The 3,567-nt window shown below is 38.2% G+C and overlaps 1 protein-coding gene across 1 annotated transcript; it reads right to left on the bottom strand.

Annotated features, from left to right (window-relative positions):
* Nucleotides 1-270: 270 nt before the first annotated feature.
* Nucleotides 271-2,969, bottom strand: LOC123726114 (uncharacterized). Its single transcript, XM_045692627.1, has 2 exons — nt 2,607-2,969; nt 271-1,925 (listed from the first exon to the last, which is right to left on the bottom strand). The coding sequence occupies exons 1-2, from the start codon at nt 2,839-2,841 to the stop codon at nt 1,576-1,578; spliced, it is 585 nt and encodes a 194-aa protein (XP_045548583.1). The 5' UTR covers nt 2,842-2,969; the 3' UTR covers nt 271-1,575.
* Between the last annotated feature and the right edge of the window lie 598 nt (nt 2,970-3,567).

The raw sequence follows: 3,567 nt of genomic DNA, 5'->3' as shown, positions 1-3,567 counted from the left end.
AGTCATTGAACATATATTTTTTTCAAGTTAGAATTTTAATTTCAGCTCTGGTGGGGACCATAATGTGCTTTGTGCCACGCTGAGTAAAATAGGGCAATGTAGGCATGTGCATGATACTGTGTTTCTGCCAGCAGAGGGAGCTATAGTCAATATAATGCTCTCTACAGCTCGCTGTGGTGAGGTAACGCCCACTGTTGTTGCAAACTGTCCACCATTTTCCTCTTTCTTGCTTCTATATAAAGTGTAAAAAAAAATCCAGGTCTGAAACAGTTCCTATTCTCTCAATTTTTAATGATTTGTTATGGTAAGATCAAACTATGGCCTTCTTTTTGTGCAAGCTCACAGACATACACAATCACGTGAAGTTGTTTTAATGTTGTGGATACTTGACATGGTTGGAAAAGCATTCTAGTAAAGCTCACAGTTTACATCAAACCAATTAGTGTGGTGTTATAGCAAATTAAAGTAAATAAAATAAAAGTTAAAGTAAATATAATAAAAGTTAAGTAAAATAAATGTGCTTTAGGACAGTTTCTGGTGTTCACACACTTAAATTAGTAACTATGTATATTTCATATAAGAAGCTTATACATTCTATATACATATGTACCATCAAATGTTTGCTCCACACAATAGAGCACAAATTAACACAAAGGCCTTATTATTATTTGAAATGTCATCTCAATCTAGAATCAACTATTGACCCAAAAGCACACATCCATACAGTATATTAACAATGATCTATCTATCTATCTATCTATCTATCTATCTATCTATCTATCTATCTATCTATCTATCTATCTATCTATCTATCTATCTATCTATCTATCTATCTATCTATCTATCTATCTATCTATCTATCTATCTATCTATCTATCTATCTATCTATCTATCTATCTATCTATCTATCTATCTATCTATCTATCTATCTATCTATCTATCTATCTATCTATCTATCAAATACAACGGTTAATTTTCACCTTCCATACATTTACCTCGGGTTCTGCTCATTCCTTCTCAACGTCATCCTTAACATCTCAGAGTTAAAGATTCGCTGCCAAACTGAGTCCATTTCAAGTCATCGTTAATTGTACTCCATTTAGTCAACAGTCTTGTGTCAAAAAGTTCTGGGTATTTCATCGGACAATCCGTTGTTTTAACTGACTTTCCATTTGAATCGGACATCCTTTTTTCTTTTCCATAAACATGATATAAGCTACTGTGACTGTTACAGTGTCGCCCCCCTAAAGATTTCTTTCAGCAGCAGTGACAATGGTAGCAGGAATCTAAAGACCAAATATACGTCGTAACTTGTCACTCTATATTTTTTTGGGGGGGGGGGAGTGGCGGGGCACCGCTGCTAAATCAAAATATGAAGGAAACACTGTGTTATATACAATATGATGCTGACGAGATAGATAGCTGTGAAATAAGCAAGACTATCAGATCCAGATGCATTTACAATAGGAGAAGGGTTACCTAACAATTCGGACAAAATAATCTTGATGCCATTAAACATTTTGGATGGTCGTCGGTTTAACAAGTCCATTTCATCCCCCTCCGTTGCTTTGTAGGTTACTTATTCAGCCTCTGCCACATCGTCACCAGGAAAGGTGGGCATCTAATAGGCATTTTGTTTTCCAAGGTGCTCTGCTGTGGGACAACCTGCACGCAGAACATTGGCGATCTCTTTGTCATGGTGAACTGGTCTGTGATGTCAAAGCGGAGGCCACAGAGTTTGGAGAGTGGCGTGGGACCGTTGTGAGGCGTTAGTATGTTGTTATGGTGGGGGAGAGTAGCTTTCAATCCAAGGGTATCCTCGTTAACCAGTGACACATCCACAGGTAACACGATGTAGGCATGAATCAGGCTCTCTCCAGGGCTACACTTCGTTCTCATGGACCAGCAGTATTCTCCATGCTCACCTGTAGAAAAAGGGGATGGTCTTAGCATGGTACATGGTATATGATATATGCCACTTAGCAGTTGCCAGCCCCACACTCCTACCAACTGAGCCACACACAGCACCACATTCTGCATATCCTTTAAATCAGTGCCAAAAAAAAATAGTTTTCTAGAAATGAATGCTTTTTATTCTCAGCAATCAGCAATTCCCTTAGAGTATGATATATCATGCTATATGGTGCCTAATATCATATTTTTAGCGGTGGGCACCAATATCGATAATTCAATATGATATTGATATCATTTGATATCGAAATGAGCAAGGCATATTGTGTAATCAATCGTTTTTTTCTTCCTGGTAACCTACACTGTTCTGTAAGAAAAGCATACATGACTCTTCCTGCATGAACAAAACCCTCTGGACTTAACATACTGAACTGCCTGCTGATGGTCGATCAACAGTGGATGGGCTTCCCATTGTAATTCAAACTGGTTAGGTAAGTTTATGTTACCAGAAAATTCCCAAATGGAAAATCTGCAATCAGTTGTCTGGACTTCACAGAAAAGTGAACAGTCACACAGTTTCAATGTATTTTCTACAAACCGATTTGATATCAACATTGAATTGAAAAATACAACTGATATTGATATCGATTTTCCATATCAGTGCCCATCACAGAATATATCTATCATGTTCTCACCTGCTGTAGAGTCTTTGAAGCGTACAGTCTGTATATTTTGGGTCTCCAGCATAGCTCTGTAAGTCAGTCCAGTGCAGCCTAGCACACACTCCGACGGTGGGTCCAGATCTTTGGATATCTCTGTCAGTAATCTGTCCTTGTCTGTACATTCCATCCCACCATCCAGTGCCCCCATGGCCAAGAGCATGGTAGACAAAAGCCCACAGAAAACCTGAACAGACCAGTAGTTAGCCATTCTGACCCAAACCAGCCAAAAGTCAAGTCAGGAAAAAAGGTTGAGCTGCTGCCTCTTGCAGCTGCTGTGCTGTGCTGTGTCGTAGCAGCTGTGGACATGTATCCAAAATCCAATAAGCATTTTCATTGCTCATCACTCCCACCCCAAAAAGATTTGTTTAGAAAGCAAATGTTGGCACTGCTGCTGAAATAGCAGTTGGGTCATTCCACCAATTCGGTGCCTTTTGAGAAGTGTAACTTGGTAAAAAAAAAAAAGGATCAGTGCAGTTAAAAATATGTATTTCCTTCATTTTGTAAATAATATTTACACACTAGAAGGTCAAAATAACACTCGTAAATTGTGAAAATTAGGATAATGCCCTTTTTGTGTAAAAGCTGTTTGAAATAAATCCCGGGAATTTCTGCCTGTTCAGGTGGGATGGAACTTTTGGCCCACGTCATGACATCACAACATGATCTGATGTTCCTTACCATGAAAGGCTTAGTTACAAGCCCTTAACCAACAATGCAGTTCAAGAATTAGAGAAAATATTGACTAAATAAACAAAAATATAATTTAAAAAAAAGTAACACAATGAAATAACAATAATGAGGTTATATAGAGGGAATACTGGTACCGAGTCAATGTGCAGGGGTACAGGTTAGTCGAGGTAATTTGTACATGTAGGTTGGGGTAAAGTGACTATGCATAGATAATAAACAGCAAGTAGCAGCAGTGTAAAAACAA

Source organism: Salmo salar, chromosome ssa13 (assembly GCF_905237065.1).
Source record: "Salmo salar chromosome ssa13, Ssal_v3.1, whole genome shotgun sequence".
NCBI classification, from domain to species: domain Eukaryota; kingdom Metazoa; phylum Chordata; class Actinopteri; order Salmoniformes; family Salmonidae; genus Salmo; species Salmo salar.
Note: the sequence above shows the minus strand (reverse complement) of the source record. Positions and strands in the feature narration are given on the sequence as shown.

Coding starts and splice junctions, on each gene's coding strand:
- LOC123726114 (XM_045692627.1), bottom strand. CDS start 2,841: ATGGCTAACTACTGGTCTGTTCAGGTTTTCTGTGGGCTTTTGTCTACC. Junction 1,926..2,606: donor CTTCAAAGACTCTACAGCAG/GTGAGAACATGA, acceptor CTTTTTCTACAG/GTGAGCATGGAGAATACTGC.